Here is a 22,867-nt window from a genome sequence, read left to right as displayed (position 1 = left end):
TAACATAATGATCTTTCTAAGTCTGTATGTCTACATTTTCTAGTAAATGTTAAAAATACCTTAAGTAATTTTATAACTATGCGAGAAATACATAACTATTCTATCAGAAATCATCATGTCTGACTCAATCGGTAAAATTTGAAAAAAGTGAAAGCTGCCATATTGTAATCAGAAATCAGAATATCAGAAATTCTTTATTCATAATCATCAAGATTAGAATACATGTCCAAGTTTAAAGACAAAAAATATCTTCTTCCTCATGAGTTGGGTCTTCATGCATTGTCCCTCCAATTGAAGAACTCTTCCATGCTGTAGAAGGGTCTTTCCTGGAGCCAGGTCCGGAGTTCCTTCTTCAGGTTCTGTGGGCTGTTGGTCTTTCAAGTCTTCAGGGCAGTGTGTTATATATCTTGATTCCAGCATAAGATGGTTTTTTTGCATTAGGTGGCTGTTCTGTGTGCCGGAAGGTGGAAGTTGCCTGCCATGTCTTGTGTTGTTGTCCATGCATGGGGGGGGGGGGGTGGGGGGGGGGGGGGGTGGGGGGGGGGGGGGGTGGGGGGGGGGGGGGGTGGGGGGGGGGGGGGGTGGGGGGGGGGGGGGGTGGGGGGTATTACACATAATACACAAACACATAATGTTTGGAGATAATGACGCATGGAATTGACAAGTCACTCGATTTTTGTTTGCAATTTATTACACAGGCCGTATTACAACACTTTGGTATGGGGGGTTTTTTCGTTTTACTTTTACCTACATCTTGTGAGTTATATTAGTTTATAAAACCACCAGAGTTAAAAGGTCAGGATTGCAGAAGTCAAAACGTAGCTAGTGATAGTGAACTCTCCTTTTGTTTAAGATAGAATGGTCATAAATCATTTTGAAAAAGTCTCTGTTACCACAACCATGATTTTTAAGATTACGATGTTGAATGTGCAATAATTTATAAAAATCATGAAGAATAATTGACTCACAAACCAGAAAAGATGAGGTTTCTACTCTGCAAGATAGAATGTTATATATTTGGAACATAATATGCTGAAACCATTTATAAAAGTGAATACTAACACTGTCAAAGGACCTTGATTCCTGGAATCCCAGTCATGGTTTCTCTGAAGAGATTATATAAAACTCAGTCGGTGACAAAGAAGATCAAAATTTGATACTCTTTATAGCGTCTTTGACATCCAGAACGAGAATCAGACACAAGCATCAGAATAAGATGAAAAGTGAACTGGCTTGCCAAACTCCAAACATTCAACATTTGAAATATGTGTTTATTTTTTTTGAGGTGGGGTTTAGGGCTATTTTTAGGGTTGAAATCAACCCTTTAATAGCTAACATTATGTGTAAGCAAAACTTGGTCTTGCTGTGTACCATTGCTTAAGAGATTTCGTGGGTTTGTTAAAAACATCATACAAAGCACTCAATTATGCACCTGAATAAACTAATAAAATTACTTCTTCACCTTAGATTACACTATATATTTTTGTAGTCTGGGGTGTCTACTGAATGTCAAAAACGATATAAAAAGGTTATTTGTAGCTTCTTTTGAATCTCTTCAGGATAGAACATGGACTCACAAATTCCAAGAGTTTATAGTCTGTAGACAGTGGTCAAGATTCACAGACTCTGCGCTAGGAGGAGAAGGTGAATAACCGGAGCAAAACTCAACCTTCACAATTGAATCAACTCTTCCTCTTCCCACCATATACCTAAAATTATTTGAAAATCTGATGTTTTAAATTGGGTACTCTGATACAATACGTAAATGGGACCAATATCTCTGGCTGATGTTTTATGATTATCAAATTTACACTAGTCTTGAGTTCCTATCTAAGGCAATATAAACATTAAACTACAACAAGTCTATAATCTTATAACAGAGAATGGTATCCATGGTCAAATCGCTATACTTGCCCTAAAGACAATACACCATTTTTATTTTGATTTGATTCATCACCTTGATGATTAACCCTTCCAAACGCGGCTAAAACGCCTATAGACGCGGAACTGCCGATGCTTAAACGCGGATAACGTCTACAAACGCAAAAGCTTTACTTTTGAAATGGCGAAGAATTAGTTGTTAAACTTCCGTAGAGAGCAGGTCGATGTTCCTTTCGACTGTTGGGACTAGATAAAAACGCTTTGTCACCATTGGTGGACGTTGTAACGGTATCTACTCGGGGTTGAAAGCAATCGCCGCGCATTTTTTTGTATGGCCTGTGACGCGGCATACGCCTACAGACGCATTCGTTTCATTCAGCTGTTTAACTATGTGTGTGTTGGTCGTATGTTGGTTATATTGTTAAACAAAGTGGTTTTGAATCAGTCCGTTGTTATTCTGTGTTTTAGTTTGTTTTTACTAACATTTAGTATTATTTTTTGTTATAATGGCTAATCCAGATGATCCAAATGATTATATGAACAACGTAGTTTTGAGCGCATTTTTGGTATATTATGTGTAATATTTTTTATTCAATTATTTGTTTTGTATTTTATACCAGTTTCACCATACATGTCCAGTTTATTTATTCTAAATAAATAAGTTTTTATAAGCACAATATTTATTTCATTTCCCTTGTAGGCTATCGTATAAATAAGTTTGTGTTGAATTTCATATATTTACATTTCAAAATCTTATACTGAACTTATTTATTTTTATGTACTAATTATACAGAAACTTCAGTTACAATTTACTCATTATAAATAACCTGTATAAATGTAATGTAATCTGTCAAATAGTGTTCATATGTACATTATCCTGCAATGCAGTTTTTCTAAAATTTCAAAAGTTTTCGTGTGTATAAAATTCTTAAAAATGTGTAAATATTACATGTTTTATTATTTTTTCTTATAAAGGTAATACCAAGGAATATGAAACAAAAATTAGCATTGGGAAATTTAAAAAAATATATTTTTTATGTCTTAGCGTTTGACAGTAATTTAAAATTAACGCTTCAAGGGTTAAAAAACCGCAACAACACTAAATTTCAATTTTTTGTATTTGTTTAATCATAGAATTAAAAAGAAAAAGTAATGTAAATTTTGGGATACCATGTGTTTTTTCAGCAAACCACACAAGCATTCATCAAAGTGTGTTCTATAATACAAACTATTTCAAAAACTGGTTTCACCAAAATTCTACTACATTTAAGTTTCAAAGTTAGCATTTTAATATGATATAACGTCATTTATTTCCATGTATTTCATATTTTTTTCACAAACAGTTTATTCAAATACAACATTTGATAAGTAATTACTTTAGTTGATAGCTATTTGTTTCACCTTTATGAAAAAAGCTTTGATGAAACAAGGAAATTTACCTCACATTCACACAAGGGGAGGGGAGGGGTGTGACAGAAATTCTAAGTGATAATAAAACAGTATTTAGTGGCAATTTGTAGATAGTGCTACCAAGCTCAATCTTTTCTTTTGAACTACATATAAAATATTTGGCACCTTTTCTTCCACAATTTACTCAATATAACATGTTTAATAATATTCTTTAATATAGTTATAATTACAGTTTCTGTCATTATTGTCAATATACAGCGCCAAATCAGAATATTTCTAATGGTAACAGATACTGGATGACATACCTATAAATCTACACTATTATATAAAAATCTAATGAGTGTCTCTCTGTATGTTTGTATGTGTTACTACCCAATCACACAGAAACTACTAGACCATTGTACTGAAATTTTACATGGGCATTCTGGATACACAAATTTAAAAAAATCCATTCGGGCTACAATCTCCAATGGTCTTAAAAACCTCCCTTTTGACTTGATCAGCAGATAGTAAAATGTGTTTTTAATCACAATGTCAAAGTCAAGAATAATAAGTATGATAATAACATGTTTAAACAAGTGATAATAAATGTTTATTGCTGTCTGTAAAAGTCAAGCTTTTCATTGTCTGAGGTTTGTTTTTATTGAGATTCTAATCAACCATAGTAAAATATAATTTACTACACCATAAGTTTATTAACCCATTCACACTGAAAAAACAAGTACTCGAAGTCCATTCACAGAGCTCAAAATCTGAAATACAAGTTAACTTGTATTTCACTAAGGTTTTAATAATCTTATTTTAAATAATAAAAGTATTAAAACTTTATAATAAAATATGTTATTTTCATATGAATGCATAAAAAATAAAATTAGTAACTTGATGTGTTGCTTTTATCAGCTGTTCTCCTAGCCAACATTTTGATGGCTGTGGGCACCAGCTGACAGCATACAGGCTGTCTGCAGTTCGCAATCGTGACTACGCAGTTTACTCGTGAACTGGGTTATTGTTTGTTTGTGTAATCTGTAATTTATGTTATTGTAATGGAATGTTATTTATGGTTGCAATAAGGAAGGAATAGGCTCATTACTGTTTGGATGTAAATGAAGATGAATGTAATGAAAGTTGCAAGCAATTTTTTTATAACAACCATAAAATTTTAATTTTGTGGGTGTAAATAAAATTCCACAATTTTATTTTTTAATGAAATTATTTCACATTAATGCAATGATAAATAAAATTAGTGACTGATGTATTGCTTTTTTTTTATCAGCTGTTCTATAAGCTGATAGACAGGATTTCTCTAGACTGGTCTAAAATAGTTATAGAAATCAGTGGAGCTATTCAATAAAATATCGTGAAATATTGGTGAGAAATTTGGGAAATTTTAGACGTTTATATACAGACATTGTTTAGAACAATCTACATAATAGCCACTACAATGATGTATACTATAACACACTTTTATTTAAGTTTACAGCATAAACCAGTGATAAATTAAACCCTAGAAAAGCTAAGGTTCGTAAAAAACACGTTACAGCTAAAACATTCGTCAGGGAGACTACCATTAATAAAAAACATTTTATTTTACATAAAAAGGGTTTTTAATGAGAAAAAATTAATTATTAAAGCTTACTTACATTAAATATAATAGTTTTTTTTTTCAATTGAAAACTTAACAAGTGCAGTCCACACACCACTTCCCTTGGTGTTTCGCCACACATTGCCTTTGAGCAGCGCCGGCAGAAATGGGAGGTCATTCGTCGTTTTTTTGAAGGACAAAATGCACAAATCTTTCTTCCCTGGACAAGTTGAGGATCTATTTGGGCAGCAGGAATATCAACTTCCAGGATGCTGGCGATAGATTGCGCGTAGACGCTTTGGCAAAGTTGTGATGCGATTTCGATGTTGAAGCCAAGGCTTGACGAGTTCACTGTGCAATTCTTTTGCAAAATCACGTCTTGAAACTGGCTTTGAGCCCTGAGCAACCATGTTATGTGCGTAAATTGTGTAGCAATTGACTAACATTATGTTAATCATGCCATAAAAAACGCACAATGGCCATCTTCTAGTTTTTCGGCTGCACGACATGTTATTGCACATCTGGTCAAGACTGTCAACGGCGCCTTTGGTTGCATTGTAACATTCGATAATCTCTGGCTTCTTGCTCCTTGGTTGATGGATGGTTGCTCATGAGTAGTTGAGAGCAACAACACGACTCTCTTTACTCTTTGCTTTGTACGACACCATTGTTTTATGTCCATCAAAACAAAACATTGAAGACCCAACCGGTCGATCTCCAGCTTCTTTCATCTCTGGAGGTATATTTCAGGTTTGTTCCGACGTAGAGTCCCAACTAAAGTCATATTTATTGGTGGATTTAGAAGTTGTTGTTGCTAATGAGATCGAAGTGAACCAGTTGTCCATGGTGAGGTTCCTATTTGAACCGTAGACGCATTGTGTCAGCTCCTTTACGAAGAACTCGGCTTGTGGTATATTTCTGGGAGTGGTTCCTTTACCCAAATACTATGGCATCGCATTTATCATGTATTCTAGAACCTGTTATCACAAACCATCACAATCTTGATTCCATACTTTGATGGTTTGTCTGGGATATACATACGAAATTTACAACGACCTCTGAATGCCAACAGCTGTTCATCAATTGTTAAGTATGATCCTGGTTTGTAATTGTCTCTACAAGACGCCACAAACATCTCCCAGACTTCCCTTATTGGAGCGAAGCGATCTTGCCTACGTCTTCATTCCTTGTTTCATATCCCATCAAATCGAAGGGCCTCACTAAAAAATCAAATCGCGCACAACTCATTGTAGCCAGATAACGGTTACCGCAAAATTCTACATTGAATAGTTCATTAGAGGGCATGTGATTATCTTTTTTGACTTGCCGTCAAAATCAGGACACCTAAAAATGCATCAAACTCCTCTCTAGTAATTTTCTGAAATTGTACTTGTAAAGTTGGTTGTAATTTACTTGTTTTCTTCTTATTGCAGAGTTAGTGTGACTTATAATACTGTCTTTCATATTATCTGTACAAAATAATGAAAACACATCCAAAGGGTTTGTTTTTGTCTCTTGCAATTAACAGTTGGACCTGGCCGAATATGTACTATATTTCTTGCAGATGCTCTGGTATTTGTTGGTCGTGATGGAATGTTACTCCACAAGTGTCCGTTCCTCCCCCGCATACGCTGATTAGGACATATAAAGTGAATGTGGATCACGAGGAACTGGTGGTGGTCCATGAGCTACAGTTGGTGGTGAAGCAGGGACGAGCTACGGCTGCTTGAGGTACAGGCACTAGTGGTGAAGCAGGAAGAGCCACAGCTGCTCGAGGTCTAGGCACTGGTGGTGAAGCAGGACGAGCTAAAGCTTCCTGAGGTCTAGACATTGGTGGTGAAGCCGGACGAGCTAAAGGTGCATTTCCTACCTGAGGAATGTCTGTCGGTGGAGGATGACCATGGCAATAAGCTGCAATAACAGCATTGATAGTTTCATCTATAGTATCCATAATTTATCCCTTGTGTAGCATTTTTAGCTGTAGGTATTTCCAGTAAGTCTTCATTATCACTAGCAGAACTAGTACCTGATGGTGAATAGTCCGGGTCAGCGTCTGTATCATCACTGTCGTCTGTAATACCGGAGTAATATCGTTGATCAGTGGTTTCTTCTTCTTCAGATATAAAGTCATCAGATAAACTTTCATTCAAAACATTGTAGAAATACGTTGTTCCTGATCCGTATCCATTTTGAGAGTTCACCAATAACTATATTACATAAATATTTACAACTTTATCACATACAAGAAACACATAGAAACACTAAACATTCGTACATATGACGAGCACGTAAAACACTAAACTATCGTCCGGCAAAGACGACACAATGCTATTGTAAAAACAACGTACAAGCTAACGTTTCGTCTCCACGACTACGCATTCGATATATTGGCACAAACTATACGAGCGAGGTGGCTGCCAAACTACTCACAGACCCGGCGGAGCGTTGACTGACCTTACGTGGAGGGGGGGCGCGTTCAAACAATAACTTAGCGCGGCACACTCGAAAAACTGTATCGCGTCGTCACAGTGACGACGCCTTAGCTTTCTAGGGTTAAAAATATACAATGATTTTTATTCATTATAATATTAGTGATTTATTTAGCTAAAATCTTTGGAGTAATATACAAGGTAGGAGTACACCATACCACGTATCCGAGTTGTTTTCATGAAATGGGTATAGTGAACATGAAGATACTTGACTGAAGATCTTAACATGAAGATACATTAAAATCTAATTCTCCGTAAAATTGTAGTTTTAGCTTCAACAATGATAGTTGATTAAAGAAACATTGTGTAGAAGCACAATGCATTGTGTTGAATATTTTTCTTTAGTTTAAACAAATTTACTATCTTGTATGTACAACAAAAACTGTAGTCGCTCACATTAATTTGGAACACCATTAATTTTTTGTTATGATAAATATAAACTTAAAACATTTTGCAGTTACATTGTAAAGCAATGCATTACAATTGCAATTGCAATTTCATTGTTATAGACAATAATTTGTTGAATTATGTTAAAAAATAAGAAAATATTGCATTTTATTATAATGCCATTCAAGAAAAAATAATTTCATCATTATTGCGACAAATTATTCACATTGCGGTCAGATTTCATAGAACAAATAGAAGACACAGTGGAGGAGTACAAGAGTTTTGTTGTTGGCAAAAGATTTTGTCTTTAGGCAATAAAAATAAAGAATATAGCATTATAAGTAAACTTGAACGGTTTTTTTTCTCCCAGGACACAACTTGTAAAGATCGGAAAAAGACTGGTGTTCCTGAGATTATTTATTTGTTAGATAGAAATGGAAGGACATAAAAATAAAACAAAATTTAGAAAACTATCATTTTACGCAGTGAGACAGTGGATACGTCATGTGGCCTCAATTGAAAAGTCTTTGAAAAAGGAATTCCTTTTAGAATGTTTCTGTTTTATTATCTCTAATCGGTTTAAGGGAGAGTGTCTAAACTGTTTTAAGTTATTTAAAATAAACAAGGAATTTTCTAGTATTAATGCTAGAAACTATTACTATGCATATTAGTATATTACTTTAAAGTTCAGTTATGTACCAATGCATATCATTGGCCAATACTAACAACTTTGATGAGAATTTAAACAGTTTGATTTAATTTTGTTTTTTTACTCTCCAACTATTATTTTAAGTTGTCATAGACGTTAATCAAACTCTCTCACAGCACTGTTTGGTGCTAATTGGAACAGAAGACAAGGTGTTCAGCCTTGGTAGGTCTCATCTGTGGAGTAGTGGGAAGAATTAAAAACAGGAGGTGAAACCCAAACCCCTGGCTATAGTAAATGTTTAGTAATAACCTAGTAATTCTGTACTTCCCAATTAAAATTTTTAACAAAATCAAGATTATTCATGAATATTTATTTGTTTAAATTGCAGTATGAATTTACTAAAAATGTATATTACAGTAAGTTTGCTGTGCATATTTGTATTGTAGTTGCCTTGGAAGGACAATATTTATTTCAAGGTTAGTACAGCTTTTCCAAAAAGCCAGTTCCAGAAACTCTTAAAATCATTGAATTTAATTTCAAAGAAGACCAAACATTAAATGAAAGGACTTCCTGTACCATTAATTATGAAACTGCTAGAACTATGCACTCAATTAAATCATTTGGTGTTAAGAGAATCAAATTTCAGGTAACAAAGGGTTCTCCACTGTGTCCTATTTTCACCAATCTATTTATGCAGGGGTTTAAACAAAAAGCCGACTTTGGCTAAGTTCAAACCAAATATTTGGTGGACATCTGTGGGGCACTAAATTCCTTTCAGTACCAATGCCCGGGTAACCGAAAACCGGACGTTTCAAAGGAACTGTATTAAAAATATAATACATATTTTTACGCATATTTTACACCAATTTGCATTAAAAATAAACATACTAAAAATGGTATCCATGATTCCAAAACCTATTGAATACATAGGCGATACAAAGAGACCATTAAACATTAGGATAAAAGAACACAAAGAAAACAGAAAGGGGCTAACATAGAAGTCAAAAATTGCACACCACTGTTGGTACAAAGATTATTGTACGAGGTGGGATAACATCCTCATTTCTCTAATAGGAAATTATTGAGGCTTCATACATTAATGAATTAACTGATCAGTTAACCCTCAGACTTTGGCTCTAGTTTCAAATTCTGAAAAACGAACTAACAAGGAAACCTAAAGTAACAAACAGATTGGAGATTTCTAATAAATCCAAGGTGGGTTTAAGCCACACTGATAAATGTAGACTGGGTGGAGAGGCAGAATAATCAGTGGAGTACTGAAATGTCCTGCTGTTTGCAAAACCAGGAAAATACAAGTAAGGGAGATGCAAAAGTCCTTTTACGACTAAGTGCAGACCTACTCCTTTTCCCCCATAAAAAAATAAAATTAATAATGAGTCACATTATGGTTTTGAGAAGTTCATCTAGAATAAACCAATAATAAAAGTAGGCCCAATCCCATTTCCTGATTTGCCACCATCTTGTTTCTGCCATGACAATCACCAATTACTATTGGCTTCTGAAGGGTTTTCTGAGGTTCGTTATTTGGTACAGACCTGTATTCCGTAGTGGTTTAGTAATTAGTGTTTTTTTCATTTGTGAAGATGTCTGATGATGGATTCATTGATTCCAAAAAGCCTTGCAAATAATAAAATTAATACTCGAAAATTTGTATTCATTTACCAGTGCTTCATTTTTTTTATCACATTTGTTATAATTCCTTGTGCATGTGTGTAATCCGACACTGGTATGATTAGTTCGTTCTATCCCAGATTGTAGTTATGTACTTGTATTAGGTTAGTTAGCCACCTGAGGAAGAGATCAGATTGCAGATCTGATTTCATGTATCACTGAACATTGGCAAATATTTGGAAAAAATCTTGTTCCCTTCATAACCCTTCCAAGGTCAAATATATAAACTTTAAACAGAGAATTGGGACCCGGAACCAGTAAACAAATCAAAGATCTTGAGAGTATACATCTTGTAAACTAAACACACTAATAATTTTTGTCATTAATCATCGCTTGACAGAATTGGGTATCATAACCGTGAAAAAGTACCCTCCTTCAATTATTACTGAATGCAAGAAAACTAAATTAAGAAACCACATCGGTAAACAATTCAATAACATTCTTGAAAGCATCCACAATAGCTGTAAAAAATTTCTGAAATAAAGAAGAAAAATCTACATTAAAAAAAATTAACCTTAAGAATTTGATTTGCAGGAAAACTGTAAAGTCCTTTTTGGACATTTTAACACTTCTGGTAGGAAAAACTGACTCTTTTATTATAAATTCTAGTATCAATTAGTTATAACAATTTTTCTTCAAACAGCCAATATTTATTCCTTCTTCTTTCTTCTCGCTATCTGAATAATAATTATTGTTACTGACCGTCTGTCTGCACGTGTCTACTGTAGCTAATCTAACATGTTCATTCTGTAACATCTACCACAATCTGATCAACATCTTCACTTTGTTTTTCACATACTTCATTTAACTCCTCATTGTTGTTGGATCCATATTGTTTTAAGAGATTAAGCCTTACACTCAATTATTATTTGTTAGCCCTTCAGACATTATGGAACAACTTACTTTAAATTTTGTTCAAGTCTGACAGACGATTTAACTGATCTTCCATCTCACCATAACTCCTGACATCTTTTATTTCTACACATACGTTTTTTACACGATTGTGTCCGAATAACAAATTTTGCTCTCAATATTTTGTTGCATTTATATTTCTATTCATTTGTTTTCCTGTTCCCCCTTCTCATTTTTGTCATTACTCTTAATTTGAAATGTTTTCCATCTTTACATTTCAGATAAATCCATTATTTTTTATGAACTCCAGTCATAAAAAAACATAGTTTCACATACCTGTATAACAGTGAAACAGCAGATAACAGTTTGTTACAACAAGAAATGGAGTTTTCCATAACACTATAATCATGTAGCTCTGCTCAGTCCACACTCTATGATAAATGAGCACACTGTAAAGCACAATCTTTCTCAACCACATCCAGTGATAGAGGCTGTTTAGTATTCTTGATACAATAATACTACAAAATAGGATTATTGATTTATATTGTTTTTGGTTCAAGTTTATGATTCCCACTTTAAATTATATGCAATTTATTTAAGCAGAAAACACAGAAAAAGAGAATAGAACAGCAATTAAGTAAAAATAAAAGTAAGGAAAGCCTTCAAAATGCAGAAAAGAAACCTAAGGTAGATTAGAACAAGGGTAGTGTAGTTTGAGGCACGGAGGATGTAGACCCGAGGTCTACCTAGGAGGTAGACCTCCACGTAGAGTAGATTGATGCAAAAGCGTAACAATTATGCTAAAGTTAGTTTGTTTATTTTATATGAAAAGAACATATTTTTAGGTCCTGTGTAGAATATGCAATAAAAGTTTTCTTACCTTTGCAAATATTTCTACCAATTCATTATTTCTATATTTTGAGAAACTTTCCTCAATTTACTTTTCTCCATTGCTGTCAAACATTCTTTTCGTAGTAAATAGTATTTAAAAATTACATCTGCAACTTCAACTGCAACATCTGTCAGTTTGCATCTATGGTTGTATGGTGGCTTCTTACAACTGTGCAGTTACGAGTAGATGCTGTTAGGTTAGGACAGTTATTGTTGTTGAGTTTATATTTTACTGAGGTTTTTAGTTAAAATAGTGTTGTATTTAAAACTAAATTTTATTTACTAATTAAGAATTTACTAAGAATTCAAATTAGTGCAATAAAGATCATAGGGGTTTCTCTCCCTAGAAAGACTAGCCTAAAAGGCTACATCAGATTGCTTAAACTTGATTGCATTTCTGGTCAATCAAAAGCTTTGAAAGTACATGAAGTACTTGCCAGAGTCCATACAACGATAAGCTACACATTTCAAGTATAAAAAATATTTACCTTATGTTAGACGCAACATCATAACAAAATAGACATTTAAATGTGGTTCAAATTTTTCTTCCACATATAGGGGCCCAATATCAAACATTATAATGTTTTCAAAATAATTAAAATCTCTAACATATTGTTATTGTTACAAATTCTATTTAATTGCTTGTGTATTAAGGGTGAAATATGCATAGGCACAGTTGTAGCTAACAAAATTATGTATTATAAAAAATATTATGCTGTGCTTCTCTCCTAATCTCATTCCGTTCTGCAAAGCTGTCGTCCCCTGCTTTCCAAAATAAAATCAAAATTTAAAAAAACTAGATCAAGCACAGTAATATACTTACATAACATATTTTCAAATTGTGGTTTTATTATGCTTCTAAATCTTTATGTAACTTACCAAATAAAACGACTAAGTTGGGACTTTCTCTCCTAACAACTATGTAATTTCCCTTTACGGACTAAAGTCTTTCTGTTAAATATCTCCTTTTGTTCTTTCTCATTCTTCATTTCAGACTCTTACTTGTCTCCTAAGGCTCTTGGACACGTCCTCAGCAGCCATCACACTTCTCTTTTATCACCACAAATCTTCATACTTCCAAAGTACCATTAAAATATGTCCAGAGCTGTCACCTCACTACACCCAATACATCCCACTTCCTATCCCAATCCAATTCCCAACAATTTAAAACTGAAATTGTCATTACCGGTCAAATATTGAGCTGTACAGTCAGTACCAGCTGTGATGACCATACAAGCTGTATGGTCTGCTAGCACATTCTACTGTATTGTTTATTTATCACATCTGGCCAACATTCAAACTTTCTCTTCTCCAGAGCAATATTCTCCACCTATCGAAATCAAAATTAATTGATATTCTGTCACTCCTGCAGATTGCACCAATATCTCCAGCTCTTTGTCATATGTACGTGCCACACCCAGTAGTATTTTCCTCTGCACAGCCATCATCACTCACCAAGGGCCGTACAACAACATTGGTATCATCACTCACCAAGGCCGTACAACAACAACATTGGTATCACCACTCCATTGTATGTCATCCAAAGCTGCCTTTTTCCCACTTTTATCATTTGCCCTTGACAAGAGAGATACAGTGTTTAAAGGGGAGAAAAAATCTGACCAGGATATGAATTATTAAATCAAAATTCCTCAGAAATTTTTGTTATCTTTAGTTAATGTTAAAATAGTGTAATTAAACGTCTAAACTGCTTCCAATAAGGTGAATAAATTAGTGATTTATGTACAAAAAAAATAACACCAAACACGCTTGTTGTCTCCTCACATAGATTTAAAAAAGGGACAACTGGTATGTTTAAAATTTTAAATTGATTGATCATTTCCCAACAACAGTCAAGAGAGGGAGGTACGGCAATATCCATAAAAAATATTTTAAAATTTCAATTACTAGAAATTACTTGAAGTTTGAAACTGAATTTTGGAGTAAATAGTCAATTTGGTTTCAAAAATATTTGGAAAATTGTTATTACTGGTTTATACCGTTCACTAAGTGGTTGTTATAAATCGTTATTTGAAAGGATCAACTTGCTGGTAAAACCATGTTATGGTTTAAATTAATTAATTTGTTATTGATTAACAATATAAATTTATATTGTATAATAATGTATGTTGTCTAAATCCAATAAAGATTTATTATTAATAATTTTATAAATTTCTCTAACAATACTTTCAGATCACATATTAAAACTGCCACATGAACTTTGTAACCAAGTTCTGTCTCAATCCTAAAATCCTAAATACTTGACTTTTTCCACTCCTGTCAATATATCTCTCCCTAACCATGTCCTTGGAATTCTTAATATGCACGCAGTCAACTTATTTTTTAATTTTCTGATTTACAACTATTCCATTATGCCATAAAATTAAAACAAGTATCAGTTCAGATTGTAGTCAGTCACGTTGTGTTAAGTGTAGCTGTAGTACTAAATGTTATGAAATAAAAAGGAAATGTGAACTTACATCAAATATATTGGTCAAAGAGAAATACCTTACCTATGAGTAGTTATAAAATTTAAAATTGATACCAGATGATTGCATCTCAATGTAATATTACTGCTCGTAAGTTCAATTTAATTTTATATAAAAAAAGTTAAACTGACATATCTCAATAACTAAGTTTTTATTTTCAATTACTTAATTACAATAAAACAACAATAAGCATGCTTGATTTTTACACTTTATTAATAATAATAATTACAATACACACAATTAAAAATACGCAACTTACTGTGTATGTCGTATCGGCGATTGTTGCGCCCATAATCGTGAGAGGGCTCATTGTTGGCGTATATAGGTGGGGGCTGTGTTCTCCTATTATATGGTTCACTATTGAAGTCTTCATAGTTCCTACTCAGCCTCGAGTTATTAAAACTGCTCCTATCATCATAAGTGTAATCATTGTTTGAACCGTATGACCAATTCTGGTATGAATCATTGTACCGTTGTTGGTTCTGAAAGCGCGGAGGCTTCTGGTGCTGGGTGGCCAGGGGGTTGGACCTGTTGCGGTCGTCTCTCCTAGGCTCCGTGGGGCCGTTGTTCTGACTGCCCCGACCCCCACTACGGTTCTGCAGCCGTTCGGGTCGTCCTCGCTGCACTACAGAGTTATTGTTGTATCTTTGGTTGCTTGTAGAGTGGTTGAATCCACCAGATACAGCTTGGTTGTCATTCTCTTTCTCATCTGAAACCCATTGAGAGTCATTTAGAAAAATAATCCAAGTTTAAAATCTATAAAATACAAAATCTTTACTCTATATAAAACAAAAATAACCTGTGACAAATTTAGTTTAATCCTAAGCAAGGAAAACATTTCTTTAAGTACTCCATATTTCCAATTATCTTTTACAGCATACATAAAAAATAGGTTTTCTTTACTCTTAACACTAAAATACAAGCATATTCACCATTTTGAGTGGGCAGTTTATCCTCCAAGAAGGCGAAAAGAGACACCTGGCCTGAGGGCTTGGGTCCTGAGCCTCCCTCCTCATCCCGGTCACCTCTCCGTCGGTTGCCCCTCTCCTCCCTTTTACCATTGCTGCTCCCAGTCCTCCTCTGTAGTAACAAATGTGCAAAAATAATTATCGTTATTTTCATATAAAATATTTTATTATAGTGCTAACTAAATGATAAGAAAATTATAGTCAAATTCATGAAGGATATGTAAATGGTTGATCAGATATGGTAATAATACGAGTAATTAATAGTTTTAAAATCGACTTTCAATAATTAAAATAGAAAATCAAACAAAATAATAGCTAGGCTACACTACAGAAAAAGATTAACCTCCAAACGACTGAAACACTGTATTCTAGATGATTTGTTTGTTATTCTGTAAAGCGTGATGTTGGAAAAACCTCCATTGTATTAATAACTTACATGGCTTCCATTTTGACAGAACATTCCAAATAAGACAGGACGATTAAGGCCACCTAATGTATAGGTTCCAAGGAACAGATACCATAAGTGGGATGGAGGAGGAATACTCCAAGCCTACACCACGATATCAGGGTTGTACAAATATAAGTCCTTCGAAAAAATAGAACAAATGATTTGATGTGCAACATTTTATACCTACCATTTTTGTAAAAATTTTTTCGAATTTTTTTAAGTCGTCCAAAAACAGAATTTAAGTAGTTTCTCAAAATAGATCAAGGCTTTAGAATGGAAAAAGAACTTGTGAGTCAAATCCGGTGAATGAAATTGTAAATTTAAACTTGAATTTTTTAAATTCTGTACACTGAATCTGCATAGATGTTTTACTCTGCATGGTTTTAATGGAAAAGTATGCATTCTTTTTACATGAAAACCATTTTGTTTTATTTCTTTGCTTAGCAGACTGTGTATGTCACATGATACTCATAAGTTTTTATTTGTTCTTTTACCATGTAATTTATACAGATGGTGTTGTGTGGCCATCACCTTGCCAGCTAATGAAGTTTGCCTTCTTTAGACCTCCTTCACTTGAAGAAAGTCACTTTGTTACTGCTCCTTTATTTAGAGAGCAGTGGTTAAAAACCAAGTGCCAAACTCAAAACAGCGTTAAGTTAACCATAAAATTGTGTTTTATTCTGCCCTGAAAGTCAACATGACACCCATATTACCAGATTCAAAGACTTTTTAACCTAAATTGTTTTGCATAACTACAAAGATTGCACTATATGTGACCTCAATATTTTATGCATTTAAATTTGTTCATCGATTTTATTATCATTTCAGGTACACATGGTCGTTGGAGGTCATGAAACTTGTTCATATCTTCGGGGACGGACAAACCAGTTTTGACTAAATTATTGAATTGATCCAAAAATTGATCCAATTTTAAACAACTGCAAGCAAGGAGCAAATGTGCCATGAACTTCATCCAAATGATCTCTGATCTTTTCAGTGTTAGTTATAGGTGTTTAATCAACTCTTGGAATTAACATGTTTGTCACTTCAATTGATATGAAAAAGTTTTGTATGTAAAGGCCGCTACACACGTTCAATTCGGCTTGTCAGTTCGGCTTGTCAATTCTAACTGACGCAGCAATCACATACACACGTTCAGTTTGGCTTGTCAGTTCGATCTGGTTAACTCCAAAATTTTGTCGTGCTTGTGTTTCGGAAATTGCAAGTTAATTATGTTTTCAGACGATGAGTTATTACTAATGTATGGTGCAGTGGCTTGTGTAATTGTGAAAAGAAGAAAGCGCCAACTCAAGCGGAATCAGTGGACTAAAGACTGGCTTTTAAAACGAGGCTAGTACTCCCATGTTAACCTTTTAAAAGAACTTCGGTTTCACCCCAAAGATTAGCATAATTATTTGCAGATGAACGAAGAAACTTATCTAGATCTGCTGTCCCGTGTTTCTCCGTTGATAAAGAAGGAGGATACTGTTATGCGAACAGCAATCACTCCAAATGAAAGACTTACAGCTACTCTACGTTATCTAGCAACAGGCAGACCACTGGAAGACCTAAAATATTCAACAATCGTTTCCCCACAGGCACTTGGTAACATTATAGAAGAAACCTGCAAAGCGATTTTAAAAGTATTGAAGAATGAATTCTGTAAGGCAAGTCATTATATTTTGTGTTGTTTGGCTTAACAAGCAGTGGCGTAAATAAGGTGGGTGTATGAGGTCGATAGAATCTCCCAGAACTATAAAAATATAATAAAAATACTCGTATATGAGCAACCTAACTTGGTTTTAAATACAAATTTTGTTCCAAAAACCTACAATCTCGTTTTTTTTCTCAATGTTCAATTTTTACTATTCCATACTTATTAACCCTCCCCCCCCCCACTATATGCAATGTCCTCTTTAATTAGTTCTATCCCCCCAGAGCCAAGTTCTAGTTACGCCACTACCTACAAATAATGATAATCTTTATTCCTCTTTGTAGAACACGTACACATGAAATAATTTACAAATTAAACAATCCGATGTGCCAGTCTGACTTTTACAAGTAAATAAAATTTAACACACCTACAAACATGGAAAAGTTTTGTTAAAATATGAATAACTACAGGCACCTCAAATATTGTTGAAAACTTAAAATTGTTTGTACTCAAAACACACTTTAAAAGTGTTTTGAAAGCTTTTACAATGATTTGAAACTTATTATTACTTGTGTAATCACTAGAGTACTTATTTCAGTTGGTACAAATATAAGGCAATTACCGAATGAATAATCATCATTTGTCAGAAACAAAATTTTATTAAAATAAGAAAATTAATGTATTTTGTCAAAAACATAAGTAAATGTTAACATTTTTGCAGTTAATGATCTAAGTTACATTCGGGTGAACGATGTAAATTCAACAATTCTATTTCAATTTTAGCATTGTCAGCAAAGTTATTGTCCAATTTATAAAAAGGCTGATTTTAATATAATGTTTCAAATTTATACAAACTTAATTTAGAGCTGATCACTAGGCATGAAAGTGGAGTAGTAGTTGGAGACATTTGATGGATTTTGTTCATCTGTGAACAAATTTTGTTGTTGCGGGCGTTGTTGTTGGTGGTCATTTGTATCATCATTAACAGTGAAACTCTGGTTTCCAGGCATTTGGGTTTGCGGACGGTAGGCTGGTGGCTGTTGATAAATGGTTTGACGAGTAGTAGTAATAGGGTTTGATGCTAAATTCTGGCGGATAGTCATTGAGTTTTGTTGGAAAGCATGCAGTTCAGCATCAAACAGAGCATCATTTATTCTTTTTTCTGCGTAGATGCGCTGTTCTTGAGGCAATGAACGCAGTTTAGCTGCTACATTGCGGCCAAATATGTCAAACTGATCTTCTCGCTGTAACTGAGATAGTTTTTCACTAACAGTTTCTAACACCTTGTCTTCTACCTTTTTTTTGCGTTTAAAACTGATTTGAGATCACTCGAGAAGTACTGGCGGCGGAAGCTGTAGAAGATGGCCGTGTGGGTGGCGTCTGTGATCGAACGCTTTGGTTGTCCATTAATTGTGATGCATGATTTTTCAGAGCAGGGCTGGTAATCGAACCACTTACATTATTGGTTTCATCAACATATTCATCATCATTATCATCATTGGCATCACCGTCATCAGCAACCTAAAAAATTGCATTAAGAAAGTTAATTTAATTCATCTAATTTACATGCAAATTTTAATTTCATTTTATGGTTTTACAGTTTCCTACAAGTGAGGAAGAATGGAAGGCCATCGCTAGAGGATTTCATGAACGATGGAACTTTCCAAATTGTCTGGGGGCTATAGACGGAAAGCATGTGCCTATAGTGCCTCCCCCTGGAAGTGGGTCTTCTTCTTCAATTACAAGAAGTTCCATAGCCAAGTTGTTATCAGGCCGCCGAGCTGGAAGGTACTATAGATAAGCCGCTCCGCTAGTGTACCTTGCCCGCCCTGCCTGCCTTGCCAGTTCGCTCGTGTTGTGAGTTTCAGTGCTTGGCAGTAATTTAATATTTCCTTGTGTGTTAACCATCACAATGGTTTGTTATAAGTGCAAGCAAAGTATCTCTACTCCGACTGAGATAGTCAAGTGTGTTCAATGTTGCGCAGAATTCCACCCCGCATGTTGCCGAGTGCGTACTGTTGCTAAGTTGAGTGCTATGATTGCGAGTGGGACTGCGTGGCGATGCGAAATATGTTCTAAGGTCTCTGGCTCTGGAGGTTCCAAATCTGAGCAAGAAGAGGTCACTGTTATGGAGCTACTGAGGAGCATCCAGCACCAAATGACCGTGAGTAACAAGGACAACTCAGCTAGCTTCACAGCTCTGCAACTTTCTATGACTACGTTGCAGACTTCCTTGGACGGAGTTCGAGCTAAATTAGTTGCCGTAGAAGAAGAGAATGTTAAGATAAAAGAAGAGTGTCATAAGCTGATGGGAGCCAACGAGAAGTTATCAAGACGAGTGTCGGATCTGCAGTGGGAGGTCATGGAGATGGAGCAACATGCGAAGCTCCAGAACCTCGAGATCCGGGGCATTCCTGTCACAGCCGGAGAAGATGTCTACATGGTGCTGAGGGAGGTTGCTCGGGCTCTCAAGGTGAGGTATGAACAACGAGACATCTCCATCGCACATCGTCTGCCACAGCCGAGAAACAAGAAGTTCCCGCCAACCATCATCGTTCAATTCGTCAATAGAACTACGAAAGCTGAGTGGCTGGCTGCTGTGAAGACAAATAGGTTACAGACGACCGACGTGTTGGCAACATTCGCCCCGGCGCCTGTGTTCATCAACGAACATCTCACCAAACACAACAGGGAGCTTCTGAGACAGGCAAAGAGTCTGGTGCGAAGTGGAAGTCTTGCCTACGCCTGGGTTAAGGAGGGAAAGGTGTTTGTGAGGAAGACTCAAGACTCCTACGCCATCAGGATCTTCTGGTCGCTGGATGAGATCGACGTCAGGACGCCGCCGATGAGTGAGATGACGAACATGCCTGTGGTTGCCGCCCCCGTGGACAATTTACCATAGTGAGGGATGCGCCACCTCCAGAACAGTTGTGCTCCTCTAAAAGTATGTAGCAAGTATGGTACTGCAATGCCTTAATATTTAATTATATTATATTACTTTAAAACACTTACGTTTCATTTAGTATTTTCATAAATTTTAAGTACTTAATTTAAAACCGAATTTCTTAGATAGTTTTAAATAAATAATCGTTGATATTAAATTAACAAAAACTTTTACAAGTTTTAATGAATTTTTCTAAATATAATGATTAATCAAAGTTATGTAAAAGTTAAAACAGTAATATTTATGTAAACAGTTTTAAAAGGGTTTTGTTTTGCATTTTATGTAGGCTTTATATGATGGCTTAACATACATCCAATTTTAATATTTATCTACTTGTATAATAAATCTTATATGAATTAATAAGAGATTTTGAAAGTTATTATAGGTTTTAAACTATGCTAATTAATTAAATAAAATATACGTTAAGTAATAATATTTATTTAATTAAGTTTTTAAAGGGCTTTCCTTGTTTTGTATTTTACATAAAAACCTATGTTGGTGATCTACTTTGATATTTACCGATTTGGATATAATTTTTTATATTATTTAAATAATAACTTTACAAGTTATCATGAGTTTAAAAAAAAAAAAAATTACTGATTAATTAATTATAGCAAAATAGGCCTATTAGTTAAGATAGGATGTTGATAGTTTTGTATCAAAGTTTATAAATGGTTTTGTTTTGTATTTTATGCATATTAGTGCCCAAAATCGATATTTTATTTTTTATTTCTTTCTAACACTTATTGTGTGTCTCTCTTGAGTATGTAACTAATAATTATTGCATTAAATTGGATATTTTTGAACTCCTATTATTCGGAATTGTTTTATAAACATAGGCTTAATGAGAAGGAATGGTTGAACGTTGCGTGAGTGAATTTTGAATGTTTAAGTTATATATGCACTTATGGTAAAAATTGCATTAAACTTAAATAACCAAGAAGTGTTTATAATATAAATTTAAAAAGTATTATTTTAGGGGTTCTTAATTTCTTCTTAATTTCTTTATTTACATACTGAAGGCTATATAAGGATTTTATCTTTAACTATGTTTATGTTGTTTGGTAACGCTATTTTTTATGTATTTAGGATTTTTCAAACATTGGCTAGTTTTATTTGCATTACAATGTAGTGCGATACGGTTATGTAGGATATAAATAGGATTTCAATGACAGGTAGGGCAGGCGGAGCGAATGAGGCACGTGTGTATTATAAGATGAGTGATTCGTTAAATGTTTTGAATGAGTTTAGGAATGTGGAATGTCTGGAGTGTGAGAGTGTAAGTGTGATTGATAGTATTTTTTCAAATAAGTTTTGTTTTGGGAATTTTTTTAAAAATGTTTCATTTAAATATAAGGAGCTATAACAAAAATTTCGAAGATTTGTTGGTAGTTTTAAGTACAATCAAAACTGAGTTTGATATTATAGTTTTAACAGAAACGTGGTTATGTTCAGAGGATCGTGATTTGGTAGAGCTTCAGGGGTTTGATACTTTTTGTAATAAAATAAAAAGGAATCAGAATGACGGGGTTATCTGCTATGTTAGTTCTAAGTTAAACGTATCTATGTCAGAAGTTGGTTTGCATAGTGCTACTAGTTTGTGTTTAGACATGTCGCTTGGTAGAGAGAAGTTTTCTGTGCTTGCTGTCTATCGCAGTCCTTCTACAGATAGGGACCTTGAACTCTTTATCAGTGACCTTGAACAATACTATGAAGGCCGGTCAAGGGACTGTGTGCACTGGTTGATAGGAGATATCAACTGTTGTATTTTGGAAGATAACAGAACACTTGTATCAGAGCACTATTTAGACGTTCTGTATGGGGCTGGGTTTACTCCTTGTATAACAAAAGCAACTCGGGTCACGCCACAGACAAATACATGTATAGATCATATTTTTGTTAATTTAAAAGTAACCGACAATGTTTCTTCACTGGTTGTTGACACCGGGGTAACTGATCACTATGCTACAGCTGTGGAATGGAAGGTTTCGGTTGGTAAAAATAAATCTAAAAATAATTTTAAAAATATAAAATTTATTAATAAATTTGAAGTAAAACATCTCCTTTTAAAACAAAATTGGGAAACTGTTCTCAATTCAACTAATGCAAATGAATGCTCTTCTACGTTCGTCAAAAAAATCAAAAATATAATAGACTCTGCCACTCAAGTTAAAAAGTACAGTAATAAGCTTGTTAAAATTAAGCCGTGGATAACTCTGGGCTTGATTAAGTCAATTAGGCACAGAGATAAAATTAGTAAAACAATTAAGAAGCAACCTTTCAACGGAAATCTGATCAACTATTACAAAAATTATAGAAATCTATTGAGTAATTTGTTAAAAATTTCAAAAGATAATTACTATAAAAATAAAATAAATGAATCAGTAGGCAATCCAAAAAAAACTTTGGGAACATATAGGGGAATTTGTAGGTAAAAAAAGTAAAAATGGGGAATTTCCAATTGAACATTTTTCTAGTCATGCTAATAGTAGTGGGGAGGGTTTAGCAGTGGAAGTTGCAAACAAATTAAATAA

The 22,867-nt window shown here is 34.3% G+C and overlaps 1 protein-coding gene across 1 annotated transcript in view; it reads right to left on the bottom strand.

Moving 5' to 3' along the window:
• Positions 1-14,509: 14,509 nt before the first annotated feature.
• The window catches only part of LOC124362252 (tudor domain-containing protein 3-like), a 41,032-nt gene continuing 32,674 nt past the window's right edge, over positions 14,510-22,867 (bottom strand). The window contains exons 7-8 of the mRNA XM_046816599.1: positions 15,252-15,399; positions 14,510-15,028 (exon numbers count right to left, since the gene is read on the bottom strand). Coding sequence (XP_046672555.1) covers positions 14,532-15,028; positions 15,252-15,399 — 645 coding nt within the window. The 3' untranslated portion in view covers positions 14,510-14,531. The remainder of the gene's footprint in view (positions 15,029-15,251; positions 15,400-22,867) is intronic.

The sequence above is a fragment of the Homalodisca vitripennis genome, chromosome 5, assembly GCF_021130785.1.
Source record: "Homalodisca vitripennis isolate AUS2020 chromosome 5, UT_GWSS_2.1, whole genome shotgun sequence".
In the NCBI taxonomy this organism is placed as follows: domain Eukaryota; kingdom Metazoa; phylum Arthropoda; class Insecta; order Hemiptera; family Cicadellidae; genus Homalodisca; species Homalodisca vitripennis.
This window is presented reverse-complemented; position numbering and strand designations above follow the sequence as displayed.